Here is a 20,429-nt window from a genome sequence, read left to right as displayed (position 1 = left end):
ACATTAAAGGTGGGAAAAGTTCTAAAATGGTTTATTGTGGCCTCATTTTTTTATACAACAAAAACCTGGCATTTTAACAGGGGTGTGTACACTTTTTATATCCACTGTGTTAACAACCCTGATCCTCTCCTTTGCTGCAAAGTTCTTCCTCTGGATTTCACAGAAACACTGTCCATTAAATGATATTTTGTTCTGTTCATAAAGCACTTCAGTAGGATGTAACCAGGAGTACCCACAGGGCAGTGGAGGTGTGCAAGCTTGATTTCTGTTGACTAACAGTCCTGGATTTTTCACGCACAAAATACTCAGGTTTAGATCTATCATTAATCATTTCTAAAATGGAGCATGGATCATACAATTATCTGGTCATGGATAAATGTAGATCCCCTCATGGGGAAGGTGAGCAAATTGTGGTGTCAAGCAGCTGCTGAATACCCTGTTGAGCAGGGAAGAGTTCAAACAGGAAGGAGGTGAAGTCAAAGTGGCACAGATCTGCCAAAATATGAAACATCCCCTAAATCCGTGAGAGATGGGGATATGAAATTTGCCCTTTGCTTCTTAATATCACCATTAAGATCTGGGGCACAAGTCTGCAGGGTAATCATTCTGAACTTTCTGACCCTTACAATCTTGTTCATGGCTGAAAAGTGTAGGACAAGTCTCCAACATCTGTCCTTTCATACCATCAAGACAGTCTTCTCAAGTAACCGCCACTGCAACTTCTGCTGAGGAACATATTCTTCTGTTCTGCACCTAACATACAATGTGGCAGCTGTGACATCAAGGATAGCTGGTCTAAAGAAACTTTAGGTGCTCACATGAAAATGACCATGCTTTTAAATTCTGTTTTGTTACCTCCTGACACCATCTCACTTACCTAGATGTCTGGCATCAGGGTAAAACCATTCATTTTAAAAGAAACTTAACTTTCCTTCTCTTATACTGTGAGAGGGGAGAGTTTGAGGGATCTGCCTTGCAGTCATGATAGGACTGGGAAAATTCTTGAGAAGGGGAAGCCCATTCACTTCCCTTGCTATCCTTCCTGGCCAATTCCTTTTCAGGTTTCCTTGAAAAAGATCTACTTTTGTTTAAAATGGTCAGCTCTGGTTTGCTTCAGACAGAAGGGGCAACTCTCGGTGGGTAATTCATATTGGGTAAAAAAAAAAAAAAACACTACTACTACACCACTTTGCACAGCTTTACCCATTTCCTTCAATCCCCTGAACACTTCTTGCACGGTAAAGCCAAACAGCTTTGCTAAAGGAAGCATTTAGTATTTAGCCCTTTATATCCTCAGGAAAAGAGTCCAGAGTCATGTATATAGTCTAAAAACTGCTACAGTTGCAACAACCTAGCAGACACATCAATGGCACCATACCTACAAATTTATGACATGATTTCCAACTTTATGGAACATTCGAATAAGCTTAAAATTTCAAGTTTCAACTGCAGTCCACATGACTTTCTACCAATTCCTGCATTTACTTCAGAATGCCACCTTGGTATGGCAACATATGGGGACTGTAAAGTTAATGTAGCTAATATACAATACTGCAGAACTGCAACATTTCTTAACAAGCCAGCCTATCAATCAGCTATTTTTTACTGTTTTAGAATGCACTGCTGGCAAGTGCAAGTGTCAAATGCTTTCGCGCATTCAAAAAAAAAAGAAAGAACCATCTTGTCAGCTACTGCGGTTGTTTGCAATTATTTTGCCTTACTTTTCCAATATGTAAAGACAGCCTAATTTATTAAGTGTAGGAGCTTTCCAACATGGCTCCAGGGATGCGTTTCTGAAGCATCTTCAAACACTAAGAACGAAGCAGGTGTTAGCACTTGGCTTAAACTGATCAATGCCTAGGACCATATATCTTCACCTATGCATAAGCCCTACCCAAAAGCTCCACTATCTGCAATCAATCAGTCCATTTACTCTGCTGGGGCAACAACCAAGCATCACAGGGCTAGACAAGAGCCCTACACCTCATCCATCCCCCACCTCCCTCTCACGGTAAGTCAGGTCATGGGAGTGGGGGGGCGGGGTCAGCAGTGAGACATGAAGAGTGGATTATCCTATTCTCCTTAGGTTCCTTGCAGACTCACCGCAGCTGCCTGGTTGAAAAAGAGGAGGGCTCCAACATATACCATCTGCTTCCCCAGCTTAGAAGGTAGGGCCCTGCTCAATGCAGCAACAGCCAGCACGCACATTACAGATGGCAATATACCCAGCTAACACTAACCATTACCAAAGCTGCCTTAAGATGCCTTAAGAGCCTCTCACTTCCTAGGATGAGTGAGTTGTTGCCAGTTACTCAAGCTTATACTCTCCCCTCCTTGTAACTCAGATGTAGTTGTCATTAACTGAATTTTGGTCACCTGGGCCACAGTTAGGGCTTCATCACTCTGCATTGTGGGGACAAGTGAAGTCCATATATCCCAGAGTCTAAGGTTTGCTTGGGACCCAATGAAATGCACCATTATACTGAGTGTCTCTCTCTGAATTACATATCTTCGGGTAGGATGCGAAAGAAGAGACACTCTCCACTGTTAGCTTCATATCCAAGTTGACAATAAATTCTGTGAAATAAAACTCGCATCACATTCTTCATCCTCACTGACCTCATATTCAAACACTGGTTCATGTGGGAGAATGCTCTTCCCTTCATAGAGGCTTTCAAAGAAGAAAGAATAATTGTGTAAAATCTTACCATAACTGTAGATGTCCTTCTCTTCCATGTTGCAGTATTCTAAATGTGGGATTTTCTGCCCTCAGGCGATTCGTACATCTGCTCTTATACAAAAGCTTCAGCTTGGATGTTGCAGTGTGCGTGGGACATCACACGTAGGGCCATAAACCAGGGGTCATAAATATGACATCTGCACGCACAATCCTCAGAACTTGAAGGCCAGCAGGCAGAGAATAAGGGCCCAGCAGGAGGTATGCCAGTGGTTTTCAGGTGTGTGACCTGGTGTCCTACTGTAGTATGGATAGGACAGGTAAAAGAAAAGGACCTGGGGGAACTGGTGGGTGAGAAGGAATACTGCAACATGGAAGAGAAGGACATCTATGGCTATGGTAAGATTTTACACAACTATTCTACGTCCTTCTATTCCTATGTTGCAGCATTCTAGATGTGGGAGCGTACTACAGCTTATGCGGATGAGAAGGTGGTGGTAGATGGAGAGGGTTCTACAAGACCCTGCAGGATTGCCCTGGTGAATCCTGTCCTAGCTCTGGAAACCTGGTCAAGTTTGTAATGCTTGATGAAGGTGTGGATGGATAGTGGCCCATGTGGCTGCTTCCATAATGGATGCTGTGTCTAGGCCTTTCATGAAGGCCATGGAGGTGGCCACAGCTCTAATGGAATGGGCCTTAATTCTCACTGGAGGTTCCTTTCCATGGTGGGAGTAGCAGAGGCAAATAGCTTTCCTAATCCAGCATGCAATGGTTTGCTTGGAGACTGCCTTGCCCAGGGCTCTGGGGTGAAAGGAGACAAAAGACCTTGTTAGTTTTCTTAATGGCTTTGGTCTTGTCCTGGTAAAACCTTAGTTGCCTGTGCATGTCCAAGGAGTGCAGAATCCTCTCCCCTTCGTTAGTAGGCGAGGGGAAGAATGTGGGTAGATGGATTGGTTTAGAGACAAGTCATTGACCACCTTGGGCATAAAGGAGGGGTTGGTTTGCAGGGACACCCTGTCTTTGTAGAAGATGGTGTAGGGGGACAAGCCATTAAGGTGTGCAACTCTGACACTCTTTTGGCTGAAGTGACAGCCACCAGCAGGACCGCCTTCCACGTACACATCTGTAAGAAAGAGGCCCCAGTCCATTCAAAAGGATGTTGGGTTAATTTCTCTAAGATATAAAGATCCCAGGGTGGGGGGATAGGTTTCCTAGGTGGTCACATGTGCAAGATCCCTCTAAGGAAGAGCTTTACATTGAGCCTAGCTAGCAAGGGGGGTCCAGGGGCAGGCAGGCTGATATACAAGACAGGTGTACTTTTACAGAAGAATAAGAGAGCCCACTGTTTATCAACTGACACACGTAGTTCAGAAAGTACAAGCAGATAACATGAAGAACATCCAAGGGGACCTCCGCAGAGATAAGTGTCCCTTCCCTTGTGCAGGCACCATTTAGTAAATCTTTCTCACTTAGCCGGGGGTAAGATTTTCTGGTAGTAGGTTTCCTTGCCTCCCCTTAGGACAGAAAGCACATCCTCTGAGTAATGGTGTCTAAAAGGGATCAAACGTGTATCAACCACAGAGTCAGGGACATCTGTAATTGTGGGTGTAGGAGAGTTCCTTTGTCTTGTGTCAGTAGGTCCACCTTGTAGGGTAACAAAGTGATTGCCCTTGGTTAGCTTGTGAAGTAGGGGGAACCAGTGTTGCCTTGGCCAGTAGGGAGTCACTAACAACATTTTTGGTTTGTCGTCCTGTATTTTCAGGAGGACTTTCTGAATCAGTGAGAATGGGGGGGGGGGGGCATAAAGGAACTTCCCCTCCCAAGAAATGCTAGAGGGGAGTGGGTTTTTGAGCAGAAGGTTTGGAGTTGCCTGTTCTGGGGGAAGGCAAACTGATTTACTTGTGGAGCACCCCACTGGTGGACTATGTCTAAGAAGACCTCCCTGTTCAGCATCCATTTGTGCTGAGGCAAGGAGGTCCTGCTCAAAAGATCTGGTTGGTGGTTGCCCTGTGAGGGCATGTAGGCTGCCTGCAGGATTAAGTTGTGACGAGAAGCTAGGTCCATTATCAGTAGGGTTAGTCTGCACAGCTGATAGGCCTTTGTTCCTCCCTGTTTGTTGAGGTACCACATCACAGTGGTGTTGTCGGTCACAATCAGGAGCATCCGTGGAACCAGAAGGGGAGTAAAGGTCTTTAGAGCTAAGAAGACTGCTGTCACTTCCCTGACACTGATGTGCATGGCCTGAAGAGAGGGATGCCACTTTTCTTGAATCCTGTAAGATGCCAGAGTTGCTCCCCACCCTGAATCTGAGGCATCTGTACGCATTTACTTGGTTTGGGGTGGGGGGTTATAGTGGGAGCCCTGGGTTTAGTTGGACTTGCTGGATCCATCAGCTGATTTCTGTTTTTAGACAGGGAAGGAAGGGAATGGCTTGCTCTAGGGGATGTAGGTGTTGGGACCAGATGTTTTTGAGGTACCACTGTAGCTTGCGCATGTGGATTCTTGCTAGTGGTAGCATGGGGATGGTTGCTGCCATTAAACCCAGGAGATAGAGAAATTGCCTTGCTGTCACCTTTTGGGATAGTAGGACTTCCTGGAAGTGGGAAGTCAGAGAAAGAACCTTGTCCTGTGGGAGAAAGGCCTTCATTTTATCTGTTCTAATTCTGCAGCCTAGGAAAATCTTGTCCAGGTCTGGGATCAGGGAGGATTTGGGAAGGTTGATGGTGAACCCTAAATTCTGCAGAAGGAACATGGTGAAATGTAGATGCTTTGATAGAGCACCTCTGGATTTTGCCAGAATCAGGATGTCATCCAGATAAGGTTAAATCTGTATACCCTGAGTTCTGCAGAAGGCAATTGCTGGGGCTAAGCACTTTGTAAAGAGTCGGGGGGGGGGGGCCTTGGATAAAGCAAAGGGCAAGGCAGTAAATTGGAAATGAAAGGCAGGTCCAGAAAAACGCAGGAACAGTCTGTGGGAATTCCTGATGGGTATGTGTAGGTAGGCCTCCTTTAGGTCCAGGGTGGCCACGAAAGCATTGGCTGGAATTAGAGGCAGCAGGGTGGGGGAGAGAGAGCATTTTGAAGGAAGATACCTGAAGGTGAAGATTTAGGTAGGACAGGTCTAAGATGGGCCTCCAGGGCTCGTCTTTTTAGGGGGACCAGGAAGAGACAGGAGTAGGAACACTTTCCTTCCTGTCCTGGGGGGACAGGTTCTATGGTGCCTAGCTTTAGAAGGTCTGCCAGAACTTGTGGCATGAGATGGGCTTGATTTTGGGGGGGGTGCCTTTTCTGGGTGTTTTTTTTTCTTTCCAGGATAAGAGGTACCCTTTTTGGATAATGGTTAAGACCTATTGGATTGTAGTGATGGACTGCAAAGGGGAAGACAGTGGGAAAGGCAGGCCGAGAGGGGTAGGTGGGCAAGGCAGTCACACATTACTGGGGCTTCCTCTGTCCTGAAAGGATTGTCTGGGTTGATGTTGTGGCACAGAGGGTCTGGTGGTGTTAGGTCTTCTAGCCCCTCTCCTAGACCTGGAAGAGGAGGCAGAGGGTTGAGTATTACCATCTCACAAAGGTGGCCTTAGCAGGGTAGTTCCTATAATACTTGGGGATGGGTGACACCAGAAGATGCTTGATGTCCTGTAGTTCTTTGCTTTTCTCCTGCAGATTTTTAAAAAGGTCTGCAGCCTGTTTACCGAAAAGGACATTGTGGTCCAGAGGGGCGTCCAAGATGTTAGACTTGAAATCCTCAGGGAGGTTCTGGAGTCTTAGCCATGAGTACCTCCTGAGGACAGAAGCAGATGCTACAGACCTGGCGGATGCTTCTGCAACATTGTAGCTGCATCTGACGGAATGCCTGGCTACCTGTTGGGCCAAGGAAAGTTTGGAGGTAATGTCAGTCTTAATGGGACTGTCAGGCAAAGATGCCAGCATGGAGGAGGCTTGAGAGACAAGTCTAGTGCATACTTGGTCATGTGGGTCTGATAATTAATAGCTCTGAAAGCCAAAGTGGAAGAAGTGTACACCTTCTTTCCCATCCTTGAATACACACAAAAACAGTTCCAGGAAAAAAAGACCGTTACACTTATTAATGTTAAGTGCTTTTCATTTACTCAAAAGTAAACTTCATCAGACCAATTACACTTCAACTTACACCATTTAAATAGTAAAAAAAAGGCACCAAAAACTGATGATGTCACAGATTCTTTAAAATTCCTTAAAAATATTCACAACATATATATGTATATATTCCTTCTATAAATATACATTTAATACATACTAATAATTTAAATATTTTAAATACTTTTACCAAAAACACTTATTCTATCTATTTAATGCCCTTAATTTTAATATGGTGCTGATATTACACATCATTCAGTCCTGCCATGCATAGGAAAATAGATTTAATTGCCAACTAAGTTCAGCCTTATCTAATAAGAGCTTCCATGGGCCTGCTCTTTAAGGCATTTTTACTTGTTGCAATACTGAAAATTTAAATTCATGTCCTATACATTCCTGTGTGTGCTTAGCTAGTGCATTATTATTTTTCTCCTTTCTTATTGCATATATGTGTTCGTATAGTCTCTCTCTAAACATACGAGTTGTTCGTCCTACATAATAAGCCTGCCACTGCTGGACCAAAGCTATATATATATCAATCCTTTCGAATTACAATTGTATCACCCTTTTATATAATAAATCTTTCCTTTTATTGTAACAAAATGTCCTTCCTGAATGTATCTGCAATAACTGCATCTCACACATTTTTTCATATACCCTTGTTGCGTTTTTGCTATTGCCCGACTTATTTTTTTCTAACAATGCTTTTAAAGTTGTTCCTCTTTTTGCAAATTTAAAACCTTGTTCCAGCTTGCCCCTAATCTGTACATTTTCCTGTACTATCATCCAGTTTTTGACATGATCATTCTAATTTCCTGAAAGTGTACATTATATGGTGTTATAAACAGAACCATGGTGTCTATTACTTTATCTTTTTCTTTTTCATTATTAAATAATTGTTCTCCCTTGTTTCCCAATATAGGTGTGAAATGTCCATTCTTTCTTTTATTTTTAACTTCTTTGTATAGTTCTCACAATATATCAGCAGGATACCCTCTTTTTGAAAACATTTCTATTAATTTATCACATTAGTTTTCAAAACCCTGTTCTAAAGTTACCATTTTTACTGCCCTTACAAATTGTCCTTTTACAACCGCTTTCTTATTTCCAAATGTATGGGCACTGTTGAAATGCAAAAATGAATTTGAGTAAGTTGGTTTTCTGTTAATTTTAGCCATTTATCTTTTATTCATTGTATCTTTAGTGAGATTAACATCCAAATAATTGATGCTAGTTTTTCCCACTTCATGCGTGAACTGCAAATATGTAGTATTATTAATGTATTCAATAAAATTGCTTAACATTTCTTGATCACCCTGCAACAAAATAAAAATATCATCCAAAAATCTGAGATAGACCTGGATGTTTTGTGCATATGAGCTGTTAAATACATATTGTTCTTCCCAGACTGCCATTACAATATTAGTAAAAATAGTGCCACATGGCGACCCCGTGGCTACTCCAATCTGTTGCAAATATTGTTTCTTAAACTGGATAAAGTTATTTTTAACATCATTTCAAACAAATCAACATACAAGTTAATTATTGCTTGTGTGACCCCTTGCCTATGCAAAAATGTGTTATTTTGCATTAAAGTTTTGAAAGATTTTTCTTCTGAGAAGAGAGACATTTTGTACGACATGAGTAAGAATGAATGGTTGTCTTTATTAAATTTATGTAAAATATCAGACATAATTATAAAACCCTCAGATAAAGACAGAAAACAATTGTTGTTATGCACTAGAAACATACCTGAAAATGTGTATGGACCATTTATCTGATGGCCAAGTATATAGGGCAGTAAATACTGATTTTTTTATCAAGCTATAATGAAGTTGAAAGAACTAGTAGCTAAAAACCCAAGACTGGGCTATTTTACAAGAAAATATGCCCTAAATAAATTTAATGTAGAAGGAAGATCAATGGCTAAGTTTTACTGTCTGCCAAAGATACACAAAAATGTGAGCCCCCCCGCAAGGTAGACCCATAGTAACAGATGAACTGTTAATGAAAAATAAATTATTGTATAAAGAGACTTTATATATTTTAAAATTTAATACATTACCTCCAGCAGGTCTAAATGGTGAATGTAACTGGAGAGTGTTTCTTTAAAATGTATATATGATTTTAATTGATGGTTGATTAATTAGATGATTGTTTGATTAACTGTATTTAAGTGAATATATGTGTGTATATATATGGATGTATGGTGTGGCATACTTTGCAACTCCAGGAAGGCTGTGCCAGGGCGCCAGAGTGTTGTTATTCAGTGTGAATAACTATTTAATACAAGATTGGTGGCATATTTTTCGATGGCTTTGTAGTCTGGTGTGTTTTAACACTTGTTTGGTGTTTTTTTATATTTAAGTGGTTCTACCATGCTATGAAATGCAGGAAATACTTGTGAGCTTTGTGGATGGGAATATGCAAGTAGGCATCCTTCAAATCTAGAGCCTTCAGAAGTACGTTCCACATAAGAAAAGGAAGGAAGGTCTGGAGTCTTAGAAATTTGAACTTAGCTATTTTTAGTATTTTATTTAGTCTATTTAACTCAAAGATGGGTCCCCAAAAACATCCTTCTTTGGACAAAGACACAGACTGATATAAAACCATTTTCCTTTCTCCTCTTTGGGAACTCCTTCCATGGCTGGTCTGCTGAGATGACAGGCATTCTAAGGAAGGTGCTTGATTTTATTTATTTTTTTACTACCTGTGGTTACTATCTTCCCTAACCCACCTATTTGACGCTGGCTGGAACCAGTACTTTTTTTTTTTTTAAACATTTTTGTAGTGCACGGATTATGCTCTGATATAAACAAAAGACAAACCAGGTTAACTGGCAAAATGGCAAGTAACCCAAGTTTAACAAATGTTAAGCACCCCCCACTTACATTGTTACAGTCAGGTCCCACAATAGGTAGTAAACTCTGCTTGTATTGACTAGCAAATGACAGTAGCAGAACAAAACATTTGTATTTGCTAGTGGTCCATGCCCTTAACATGCCTCTAACTTACTGTTAAAAAAAAAAAAAAAAAAAAAAAAATCTGGGCAATCTGAAATATGTGATCGCTGAAACTCAAATGTATCTCATTATTTAGTGACTTCAAGCTTCGGTAGTTCAACGGAAAACAACATATTTTAAGAGGAACAGACCAAAAATATGAAGTAATGTGGATGCCCTGCAAAAATCTAGACACTTGCGAGGTATACAATAAATGTAAACGTAAGGGACTGCATGATATACACTACCCTCTCGGACAGAGCTCCCTAAATGTTTTACGGTTTTGAAAGCCAGGAAAACATTGAGATTTTCTTCCCCTTTAACTACTAGTACAAATAGAGCAGATAAAGCTCCATACACTACAAAGAATTGACTACTATAGAGGACTTTGATCAGACTGATGATCATAGCCCATTATTACGTGTTCTCGACATAGATGACAAGGCTCACCTCAAGCTTTGCTCTTGAGGTGAATTTCTTGGCATCCATGTCTGGAACACATAAAAAGCATGTTATGACAATCAATCTGACCATAGTCCTCTATATTAAACTGCATTTTAAGTGCAACATAGGTTTACATAAAAAATGTAGGACATTCCCATTGTTATTTTCAAGCAGAATGAACAGGTTTTCTTTTAACAATTTTCATTCACTCCAGCATAACTTGGCTCAATTTCTGTCTTCCCCTTAAACCTTCCTCTTCCTCCTCCTGAAGATTATTCTACAGGTATTGTTCCCACAGCTACCATTTACAGCAATGAAAATTGTTCCTTCCTTTTTCTGAATATCCTACTTCCAGTTCTTTCATTTCCTTTATAATATCCAGAACTCCCTTTAAACTGGGAATAGATTATAATTTCCATTTTCAAGTAAATACTTTTCTGGCAGTCAATAACATTAAACTTATGGCCTGACTAGGTCTAAGCAATTTCAATAACCTATTACAGCTAAAAATAATAATTTCCTCTGTGTGCATGTGTGTGTGCGCGTGTGTGTGTGTGTGTGTGTGTGTGTGGGGGGGGGGGGGGGGGCATTTGTTCCCTAACATTTTGTCAGAGCATTTTGCCAACCCATTATAGTCACAAAAACATGCTCCTAATTACATCTCTCTCTTATAACTCCCAGCATTTACCTAACCTGAGGAAAAAATCGTCTGAAGTCTACTTGGAGTATAAAAAAGCCATGCAAAAAATCCTACACCTTCTGGACTTTGCTGCCTTACAAATTTCTCTCCATTACTCATCTGTCAAGTGTCCAAGCTACTAGTTAAGCTCGATTTACCTGGCTGTAGTCAAGCTTCATCTTTCTATACCACCAATGCTGCATCGGGATTGAATCTTTTACTGTACTCGTTAACGCTTTGTTGAAAAGAGTGGAGTGTTCTTATTAGGATTTAGCTGCTATGGATGCATGATTTTAGTCACTTTCTGCTCAGTTTCTTTCAGAAATAAGGACTTGAAATACATTTTTATTGATGCAAATATAGTATTGTACTTATGATAAATTTGAGGCTGAACACTTGAGGGGTATTAAATATTTTCCCAGTGGCCTTTTTCTTGAGAACTTTTGGTGCTATGTGTCCTTTCTTAATATTAACAATAATCCTCTGTTTCCTTCATTTGGTTGTTTTGAGTTTTCCAGTTAAAAATTCTAGGAATCTAATTATAGTACACTTTTTGGTATAAAATGCTTCTGCTTATGTTATGTTGTAGTTGAGTTTGCTAGAAAGTTTAACCATTAATAACTAATGAAGTACAAACTGTTAACAAGTGTAATTACACCTTTGTTGCTGTTTTATATGATGTATCCCTGAATTCTGACCCTGTGTTGGACTAGTATGGTCTTGGGTAATTGGAAGTTGCGGGTTTGAACTGCTTATAAAAGCCATTTAAAGTAAACTGCGATAGCTCCACATCAACCTTTCTTTAGCTGCTCCTGATCACCATTCTATATACTGTAAAATGTTAATATGATTATATTAATTCAGCTAATTAAGATAAATGACTCCAGTTCATAAAGGGTGGGAGAGGGATGCTTCTGACATTGTCAAGGGAAAAATCTTCTCACCATGAATACTGTCTTAAAGGTTACACAAGCTCGGAAGACAGAGGCACTTAATTTGGCCAATAGTCAAGAGTCTGGATAGCAAATGTCCATTTGTAAAGTTGTCAGCTCAGAATTTTATTTATATGTATACAGTTCAATGAATAAATATGTCAGAAAACATTCCAGCAACCAGCTCTACTGTAATGGTGTGAAATGGCATGAAGGAAGGAACTAAACAAAAAATGCTCAGGTTTTTAGATCCAGTTACATCTATTAGACATACACCACCCTCTCAAGATGCATTCTTGTACTGACATTCCTCAGCAATGGGTTAAGTTTTTTTTTTTTTGTAAGAACAAGTCTTTGCAGGAATCTTCCATTCTTCAGCTCCTGTGCTCAAGCTTATCTTCTTTTGGATGAAGTGATGACACTCAGAACCCAAGGGAATGTGTCCAGATGCCAAGATCAGCAGTTTTGTGCCACTGCACAGCTTGCTTTTCATTGCTGGTATTCATATGAAAGTTCTGTCATTCATTTTTAAAAAGGTTTTATGTTGTTGGTGTTGTCAGTTAGTTTGGGAAGAACACAACAAGAGTGTCACAGGTGCTGAAAGCTCAATTTGGTTTCATTAGAAAGTAATAAGAAGCTTGAAGCCTTACTGCTGACAGGTCATAAGCTTCATATGATGGCAGCTGCAGGCCAACAGAATGGTCCCTTGTATGAATCTCAGTAAGGAAGTGCAAAGTAAAGTAAGGCATGATTCAAACCCTCCTTAGTCTCCAGGCAGTCTACATCTCTTTGCTGTTTTTTTTTTTTTTTTTTGGGGGGGGGGGGGGGGGTAGAAGGCTACAAATTTAATGTCCATGCAGCCTACATGATCCTTACGACCGAAACCCTGGAGCTCTTAACACAGCACTATACTGCTCAACCCTCTACTTCTTCAATACAATATTAATAAGCACAATGCAATTCATTCAACATACTCACCTAGACAGCATGCTACTCCTCCTCCTCCGATTTTCTTTCTAATTACAAACCTATTCTCAACTGTCTACTGACCTATGTGGTAGATAACACCAAAATGTTCTAAAGCATTTCCACAGAATCTATTTCCTCACATGCTCAACTGGGAGTTTACTAATTTGCAGATGATGTCCTGCCTGTATACAGTTGAATAATCTACATAAGTTTACTCTCCAACTCCTTCTCTACTTCCTCATTCTCCTCTTGTTCCTTGTTTTCTTCCCATTTTTTATAGGTTCATAGGTAGGTAGGTACTAAGCTATCGGCCCAAGGGCCTATGTAAGCCTAGCCAGCAAGGTACCATTGCTTACGCCACCCAAGAAAGTTATTTTCCTGTGCCACTGTCCTGCAGACACACAGAAGTGATCCCCGGGGTGCATTTCCTATTTCCCATCTACTCATCAAGATTTTTCTTGAAGAGTGCTAATGAAGAACTTTGCTTGACATAGATGGGTAGCTTGTTCCAGAGTATAGGAAGTCTCTGGGACAGGAATCTATCCCTCCAGCGTGTCCTATTTTTGTGGTGACCAGGTTTAGGTCCTTAGAGCGTGTAGCTTGGAGGGATTGGGATTTCTTTAGGTGTAGCATGTCCAACAGCTCTGGATTTGACATTGCTTTATATGTTAGGCAGAGATCACCTCGGAGTAGGCGATATGCTATGGAGTAAAGTTGGAGTTTTGTGAGGCTGTCAGTGTAGGGCATTTGTTTGAGGCCAGTAATCCTCTTTGTGAGGTACTTCTGTGGCCTTTCCAGCTGCTGCAAATGTCTTGTGAGGTACATTCCAAAAGAGACGTTGTACTCTATAATGGGTCTAATGAGTGACGAGTAGAGGGGAAAAATTACCTCTTTTTTCCTGGATGAGAATCTTTTTATGATGAGGTGTGCCACGTAGAAGGACTTCCTGACTACTGTGGCAATGTGACTATCAAAGGAGAGACTACTGTCCACCTGGGTCCCAAGGTCTCATCACGCATTCGGTGTTAAGTAGATTGGTGCCTATGTGGTAGTTCATGGGTACAGAGTTTTTACCAAAGGGGACGACACTGCACTTTTTGGCAGTGAGCTTGAGGCCATGGCTCTGACACCAGGCATCAGTCTCAGTGAGGCCCTTCTGTAGTATGTCCACATCATTTGGGGACTTGACTATGGCTCCTAGTTTGCAGTCATCTGCGAACTTCATCAGCCAGAGGTCTTCTGTGTTAGCCTGTACTTCAGAAATAGATACCAAACAGGAGAGGTCCCAGGACAGAACCCTGTGGCACTCCACTTGTCACTGCCTTGAGGTCAGACTTGGAGTCTGCAACGTTTACAGTGTGGGTTCTGTCAGTGAGCCAGTTGGCAACCCATCTTGCGACGTAGGGATTTATACCTAGTTTAGTGAGTTTAGCTATAATTCCAGAATGGGGGGTGGTGTCGAAAGCCTTGGCTTGTACTTATATATTGCTTCTGAAACGTTTGCAACAAATATGTAAACCTTTAAGTGAATGCACAGTTTCTTGTAATCATGTATTACAAATGTTGATTTCAATGTATATGTAAAGATTCCTATACTCCTACTGTACATGCCATTTCGATGTACAATGTTCTGTTAATATTCATGAACCCGGGCTGAGCCAGCAATTGATCGTTTGCATCAGTGTGCTAATCTGGCAGAGAAATGTTGCAAAGGCCTGACAATGACCTCTATCAGATGTCAACAATTCCCCACCACCCACACAAATTCCTTATCATGAGGTCAAACAAAAACTTACATAAATACATACACAGGTAAATATGAAGAATCACAGATGAATGTACCCCCCCCCCCAAATAAATAAAAACATTTCTAGACTTCTAAAAATGTATCAGTCTTCCTATACTATAACTCTTACCTTTTTCCTGAGCAGACACCTCCTGACCTTCTCCAGCTGCTTTTTGCAATGCAAAATTAAGGCCAATGTTTGGGTTTGGGACAACCTCTTCTTTGGGGATGGCCTGGTAGAAAGGATTTGGGTCTCCAAGAGCTTCAGGAGAAAGAGTAGTTGTCCTACTTAAATCAATCAGAGCCTTTCCAAAGAAAGCTTCCTGCAAGGAAACAAAAAACAGCATGCTTAGTGTTCCAATCACAAACTCAACCATTGTTTACAGCTAAAGGAAATGCACAATTCTGAAACATAAGAGTTCTGGATCTGTATGACAGAGAAAACAGGAATGTTTTTATAGTATTTGACTGAAGAGAGGATCCCCTCTTGGGGAGCTGAATTTAGGGATCTCCTCTCCATAAATTACAATTCAGCACTTCTTTCTGCAATATCCAGCATATGGGAAAATCTCTATATATCCAAATCAACAAGCACACAATGAAGCACACTGGCTACATAACCATATGTATTCCCAGAGCTGACCCTCATGCCACTGGAAATAACTTCCCACAAAATCAAGAAACAAAAATCAAGATGTGAGAAATATTTAGCAATTGATATAAATGCTATACCTAACCAACACACAGAGGACTCCAACAACTAAGAATGACACAGACATGCATACACAGGAGGAAGAACACCCATTAAGAAGTGTCTCCCAATAGATCTGATCAAGAATTTACACTTTATTATGGCCAGCTCTGTGGCATACTGGTAGAAAGCGCTGGCTACATGATGTAATTGATCTGCATTTGATTACTGGTTTGTATGCATGCAGGTGAGAATTTGAGTGAGTGGCTGTTGCTGGCTTGCCCATCCTTAGAGGTGCAGCTCTGGCTTGCAGCACAGGTGTCATCTAGGATAAGCATTAGGTGTTAATGCAGTGGAATTCTGAACTTGCACTGCAAAAGTGCATTTGCGCTATGCTGCAGAGAGGAATCTGTACAGAGACTGGAGGAAAAGTACAGTTGTGTACACTTACCATAAATATAGATGTTCAAGTGTATTCACTGTTGCAGCCATCACATTAGGGTTAACTGCTTGCAGTAGCCCTCAGACGGCCTGATTATCAAAGTCTTGGGTCCTGTGTTGCTTGCTGTCTCACATTCCATGATGTCAGGTAGTCAGGGGGGTATTAAAGCATGCAGCCGATGCCATTACATCAGTTTTTCTTGCCCATATGTCAGGTGCCCCATAATGGGAAGCAACTACAAATACAAGGTTACACCTCCAACAAAAAAGCAAACACACCAAAAAGCTTTAAGCATAGTAAACAAGAATAGAGGTATAGCCAAAAGAAGTTGGGGGCTGGAGGGAGGGTAACCCGGACTGCAACAGTGAATACACTCAAACATCTACATTTATGCTAAGTGTACACAGCTGTACTATGTTCTTCGTGTTTCACTGTTGCAGTCATCACATTTGGGTAGATTCCCAAAGCTAAGGATCTAAGGATGTGAGGAGGAAATTAGATAGCATTTGGATTTAGAGAAAATTGGCAAATGGTAATGCTTGGTGAAGGTATGCACAGAACTCCAAGTAGCAGCTTCTAGGATTGTCCCTAGTAGGGCCACCTCTGAGGAAGGCTGTAGAGGTAGATGCAGCCCTGGTTGAATGTGGTCTTATCCCCTGTGGGGTAGGTTTTCCATGGTACTTATAGCAGAAATTAATGCAATGGCCTATCAATTTAGGAATGGTTTGCTTTGACATGGCCTTCCCCTCTGCCCCTGCAGCAAATGCAGCCAGTAACTGTTTAGATTTCCTGAGGGGTTTAGTCCTGTCCAAGCAAAATCTAAGTTGTCTGTGCACATCTAGACTGCAGTATTCATTCCCCTTGTTCTGTGGATTAGAAAAGAACGTTGGCAAATGAATGGACTAATTAAGAGCCACACTGGATACCACCTTGGGCATGAAGGAGGGATTAGTCCCAAGGGACACCCTGTCTGCATGAAAGATGATGAAAGGCTCCACTGTCATAAGGGCCTGTAATTCAGACACCCTTCTTGCTGAAATGATGTCAAAAAAGAAGGCTGTTTTCCAAGAAAGGAATTTCAACTCTGCATTTGCAGCTGGCTCAAAAGGAGGTAGAGTGACTTTTTCCAATACAAAGTTAAGGTCCCAGCCTGGAGTTGGGGCTCACCTAGGTGGTCTTAAGTTTTTGGCCCCTCTGAGGAACTGCTTAAGCAGTGGATGAGACAAGAGGGCTGGTTCTGTGTTGTAATGAGCTGAAATGGCTGAGGAATGAATTCTGATGGAGGAAAAGGAAAGGCCCTTGTGAAGCATCTCAGTTAAGTATTGAAGAATCTGAAGTAAATTGGGCACTGCTCTGCCCCTCCCCTGAGTTAGGTTCCAGGAACAGAATCTTTTCCATTTTTCAGCACAAGATTTTCTAGTACTTGGCCTCCTTGCCTCCAGAATGACATCCAACACTTGCTTACTGAGGGATGATAACGGAGAGATCAGATAATTAGCCAGGCTGCCAGGTTCAGTGTTTGAAGCTGAGGATGCAGAATCCATCTCTCCTGCTGGGACAGCAGGGCAGGGGTCTGAGGCAGGTGCCATGGTGCCAGCAGTGACACTGCGCAAAAGGGGGTACCAGTGTTGGTGTGGCAAGTCTGCTGCAATCAGTATTGTCCTTGGTTTGTCCTGTTTGATCTTTAGTAGTACCTTGGAGAGGAGAGACAGAGGTGGAAAGGCATAAAGTGATAGGTTTTTCCAGGTGAAGGACAGGGCATCCACTTTCCAAGCTTGTTTGTGGGGAGTCCTTGTGCAGAATTTGTCCAATTGGTAGCTCTGGGGGGAGGCAAACAGGTCCATCTCTGGGATCCCCTATTTGTTTCTCAACATATTGGATATCTTTTGTTCCAGTTTCCACTCGTGTGGGTCCATGAGACTTCTGCTTAGTTCGTCTGCCAGTGTATTTAGCTTTCCTGGCAGGAACTGAGCCTGTAGGTGTACTTGGTAGCTCAAGGCTGTGTTCCACAGAGCCATGGCTAGTCTGCAGGGAGGGTATGAGTGGGTTTCCCCATGCTTATGTACCACATAACAGTGGTGGTGTTTGTCTTTCGCATTAATTGTCCTGGAAGAATGTGGTCCTTGAAGGCTGTCAGAACATTCTGTACAGCTAACATTTATTTTTGATTGAGATGCAGGTGCATTTGACTTGAGTTCCATTTGCCCTGAATGCACTTCCCTGCCAAGTGAGCCCCACATTCATAGTCTGATGCATCTGTTGCTAGGGTTTGGGCTGCAGGGGGTAGAGTGAATGGCAGTCCCTTGTTTTGGTGGCAGGCCTCTGCCCACCAAAGGAACTCTATCTGTAGGCGAGGAATGATAGGAATCATTGCTTCTAGATCCTGAGAATGTTGACACCATAAGCTTTTTAGATACCATTGTAGTTTACTCATATGCAGTCTTGCATATGGAATTAGGAGAATACAGGAGGCCATGAACCCCCAAGGCTTGCAGTATTTTCCTTGCAGATAGCTGGGTCTTTGTGGCCAGTAGTTTGAAGTAGGCTGTCAAATGAACTTGTTTCTCTGGCGTGAGGAAAGCCATCTGGGAAGTTGTGTTCAAGCTTGCTCCCAGGAATACAATTTGTTGGCAGGGTACAGGATGCGATTTCTTTTTGTTTATGGTGTACCCCAGATAACTGAGCAATTTTTGTACAAACGCCAGATGATTCAATAGTATGCCCTGACTTTCTGCCTGAATTAGACAATCGTCCAGGTATGGGTATTTCTGAATATTTCTTTGCCTGCAAAATGCAATGACAGGAACTAGACACTTTGTGAATACCCTGGGCACAGTAGATGAGCCAAAGGGCAGTGCAGAGAACTGATGTAGCCTGCTTTGAAGCGTAGGTTTCTTCTGCAAAATTCCCTGATTGGGATTGTGCAGGTAGGCTTCCTTTAAATCCAGTGTTGCCAACCAGGCATCCTTGCTTAGCATAGGAAGCAAATGGTGAAGAGTTAGCATCTTAAAGTTTGGGATCACCAAAAATGTGTTTAGGATAGAGAGGTCCAGGATAGAACACCAGGAGTTGTCTTTTTCTGGGCACCAGGAAAAGTCTTGAGTAGAAACCTTGTCCCCTTTCCTCTTCTGGGACAGTTTGCATAGCCATAATGTTTGAGAGAGAGAGAGAACTTGCTTTTGAGCCTCTGCCCACTGATTTGGGGATAGATCTGGCCAACCATTTGGGGTTGGTAAAGTGTGGAAGTGGAATCTGTAGCCTTGGGAAACTATTTAAAACCCATTTGCCCTTGGTAATGAGTTCCCAGTTTTTTTGTCTGCAGGGCAATCTTTCCCCCAAAGGAGCAGTCAGTTGTGCAGTGCTTGGAAATTTTAAAGTTAAGTCACTGAGACAGTTTATCATAGGGGGGAGTCTTACTACTCCCTGCTTTGGAAGTGAGAGACCCACCACTGCTTAATCCTGTGAGTACCTTGGGACTGAAGCCTGGGTGTTCTGCTGGTTCTAGGTTTGGACTGAGAAGGCCTGGAAGAGGCAGGAAAGGACCAATTCTTAGAGGGCCAATGCCTACTAAATCTGGGAGGCTGTACTTGCAGGAAATCTTTAACAGTTTGCATAGATTTAACTTTTTCCTCCATCTTTTTAAGTACTACTGCTTTGTTGCCAAACAGGCGGTCCTGGTTTAAGGAAGCATCCAGCAATTTAGCTTTAACATGATCTGGCAAAGCTTGCTCCTTAAGCCAAGCATGCCTTCTAAGTACAGACCCAGTAACAGTAGCCCTGCAAGATGCCTCTAGTGAATCAAAACCACATTGCAATGTACATTTTCCAACTTGTTCAGCAGAATGCATTAAATCCTGTAAATCTTTATTTTCAGCACAGTCAGGAATCAACATCATTTTCTGTTTAAGCAATCCAATAATATGCTGCTGATACTTTAACATATGAAACTGGCAGTTTAAGGCTCTAACGGCCAAGGTTGCATAAGTGTATAACTTCTTATCCCATCTATCCAGCGTCCTGGAATATCTATCAGAGGGGGTAGGATTTTTGGCAGTAGTAGCCTTAATGCCCTTGGGTCCCTGTGAAATGGTCTCAGGATCCGCAGTAGGATTTTTAAAGAGGAACTTGTGAGAGTCAGGAACCCTGTAACATCTACCTGTTTTTCTGGGAGCAGGAGGTAAAGAGTCAGGGGCCAAGCTAGATTCCGAAAAGGCATCAAACAAAGTCCAGTACAGGGAGGATATTTAAGGGCCTGTGCTGGGGCAGGAGTAAGAAATCCCAAAGCCTCTTTTTAGAGTCAGAGTAATCCTGGCTTTCTCAGCGAAAATGCTCCCTAAGAGTATGCAAGGTTTCACCAAAAGAGAAATCCTCTGGAGAAGCATAGGGAAGAGAGTCCTCTGCATCAGAATCCTCAAAGGTAGATAAGGGTAAATCCTGGTTATCAAGAGGAAACAGAAATTTCAGAATCCTGATCAGAAGAATCATAAGCAAATTCAGACCTAGGTCTTTTAGAGGGGGAAGGTTGGCTTTCCCTGATTAAAGTAATAAGGTCTTCAGCCATTCTTATCATTTGTTTTTTTAGGCATAGAGGCCTAACCATGCGGTCTGGGCATTGGTTTTCTAGGCATGGATCGAGTTTTAAGCCTTGAAGAAGAAGATGGTGTTGGTTTAATATGCAAGTCAGTAGGCCT

The 20,429-nt window shown here is 41.9% G+C and overlaps 1 protein-coding gene across 1 annotated transcript in view; it reads right to left on the bottom strand.

Annotated features, from left to right (window-relative positions):
* The window catches only part of KMT2D (lysine methyltransferase 2D), a 3,358,270-nt gene that overhangs the window by 1,128,476 nt on the left and 2,209,365 nt on the right, over positions 1-20,429 (bottom strand). The window contains exon 25 of the mRNA XM_044082193.1: positions 14,736-14,928. Coding sequence (XP_043938128.1) covers positions 14,736-14,928 — 193 coding nt within the window. The remainder of the gene's footprint in view (positions 1-14,735; positions 14,929-20,429) is intronic.

This window comes from Protopterus annectens, chromosome 9.part0 (genome assembly GCF_019279795.1).
Source record: "Protopterus annectens isolate FY-2018-M chromosome 9.part0, PAN1.0, whole genome shotgun sequence".
Lineage (NCBI taxonomy): Eukaryota > Metazoa > Chordata > Ceratodontiformes > Protopteridae > Protopterus > Protopterus annectens.
Note: the sequence above shows the minus strand (reverse complement) of the source record. Positions and strands in the feature narration are given on the sequence as shown.